Raw genomic sequence first — 2,112 nt, forward strand, 5'->3', positions numbered from 1 at the left:
AGACCTGGACTCGAAGCAGCCATGATGGAAGGCCTGGATGACGGCCCCGACTTCCTCTCGGAGGAAGACCGCGGACTTAAATCAATAAATGTAGATCTCCAAAGTGATGCTGCTCTACAAGTGGACATTTCGGACGCTCTTAGTGAAAGGGATAAAGTCAAATTCACTGTTCACACAAAGAGTTCATTGCCAAATTTTAAGCAAAATGAATTTTCAGTCGTTCGACAACATGAGGAATTTATCTGGCTTCATGATTCCTTTGTTGAAAATGAAGACTATGCAGGTTACATTATCCCACCAGCACCACCAAGACCCGATTTTGATGCTTCACGGGAAAAACTGCAGAAGCTTGGAGAAGGGGAAGGGTCAATGACAAAGGAAGAATTCACAAAGATGAAACAGGAACTGGAAGCTGAGTATCTGGCAATCTTCAAGAAGACAGTTGCGATGCATGAGGTGTTCCTGTGTCGTGTTGCCGCGCATCCCATTTTGAGAAAAGATTTAAATTTCCACGTCTTCTTGGAATATAATCAAGATTTGAGTGTTCGAGGAAAAAACAAAAAAGAAAAACTCGAGGATTTCTTTAAAAACATGGTTAAGTCAGCGGATGGAGTAATTGTTTCAGGAGTAAAGGATGTAGATGACTTCTTTGAACATGAACGAACATTCCTTCTAGAATATCACAACCGAGTTAAGGATGCATCTGCTAAGTCTGACAGAATGACAAGATCTCACAAAAGTGCTGCTGATGATTACAATAGAATTGGGTCTTCACTATATGCTTTAGGAACTCAGGACTCCACAGATATATGCAAGTTTTTCCTCAAAGTTTCAGAACTGTTTGATAAAACAAGAAAAATAGAAGCTCGGGTGTCTGCTGATGAGGACCTCAAGCTTTCTGACCTACTAAAGTACTACTTGCGGGAGTCTCAAGCAGCTAAGGACCTTCTCTATCAAAGGTCTAGGTCGCTGGTGGACTATGAAAATGCCAATAAAGCACTGGACAAAGCAAGAGCAAAAAACAAAGATGTACTGCAGGCTGAGACCTCCCAACAGCTGTGCTGTCAGAAGTTTGAAAAGATATCCGAATCTGCAAAACAAGAACTGATAGATTTTAAGACAAGAAGAGTTGCTGCATTCAGAAAAAATTTAGTGGAACTTGCAGAACTAGAACTGAAGCATGCAAAGGGTAACCTCCAGCTACTGCAGAACTGCCTTGCGGTTTTAAATGGAGACACATAGGCTTCACTCCACCTTCTGTTGAAAAGGGCTGCCTTCAAATCTGGTTTGTTTTCCTGACGACCTCCGGCATCTAAGCTCACTGGGAACAAAAGAAACAGCGGGCACAGTGCATCAGCTCTTCTGAGAGACCGTGGAGCAGCAGGGCTCACCCTGCCACCTCGCACTCCACCTTCCAAGAAGCCCAAAGTTGAACCCTCTCTTTCTTTAAGTAGCCTGTCTCAACTGTGTTTATCTCGTATGTGGCGATTCTGTGCCTCCAGGCCTTATTACCTAGGAATCGCTCGTCCAGTTTTAACATTCTCAGTACATTGTTCACGCAAGATAAAGGTTGCCTTTCTGATTTAAAAAAAAAAAAAAAAAAAAAAGGGCATCAGACCCCATTACAGATGGTTGTGAGCCACCATGTGGTTACTGGGATTTGAACTCAGGACCTCTGGAAGAGCAGTCAGTGCTCTTAACCACTGAGCCATCTCTCCAGCCCAACACTCTTTTAAAGATTCCTTTTTAGTTATGCACATGTAATGTGTGCGTGGTTGCCAAGTGTGTGAACTGCAAACTGTACCCACAGAGAAAAGAGGAGGGAGTGGGTGTCCTGGAGCTGGAACTACAGGGGGTTGTGAGAGACCTGATTTGGGTGCTGAGAACCAAACCTTGGAAGAGCAGCAGGCACGCTGGGCCCCTCACTCTCCTCTCCGGCCTCTAGCACAGTGTTTCAGACGGGAAATGTCTGTGACCCTATGATCTGAGGGTTTCAGGTTAGTCCCCTTCTCCATTTTGTTTGAAGAGTGTCTCATTATGCAGCTCAGGTGGGGCTTGAACTCACTGTGTGGCTGAGGCTGTCTTCAGACGAGGCAGTCCTGTCCAGGCCTC

The 2,112-nt window shown here is 44.7% G+C and overlaps 1 protein-coding gene across 1 annotated transcript; it reads left to right on the forward strand.

The window, feature by feature from the left end:
* LOC116896176 (sorting nexin-6-like) lies at positions 1-1,579 on the forward strand. Its single transcript, XM_032897214.1, has one exon. It carries the CDS (start codon positions 22-24, stop codon positions 1,240-1,242), a length of 1,221 nt encoding a protein of 406 aa, XP_032753105.1. The 5' UTR covers positions 1-21; the 3' UTR covers positions 1,243-1,579.
* The last annotated feature ends 533 nt before the right edge of the window (positions 1,580-2,112 follow it).

The sequence above is a fragment of the Rattus rattus genome, chromosome 3, assembly GCF_011064425.1.
Source record: "Rattus rattus isolate New Zealand chromosome 3, Rrattus_CSIRO_v1, whole genome shotgun sequence".
Classification (NCBI taxonomy): domain Eukaryota; kingdom Metazoa; phylum Chordata; class Mammalia; order Rodentia; family Muridae; genus Rattus; species Rattus rattus.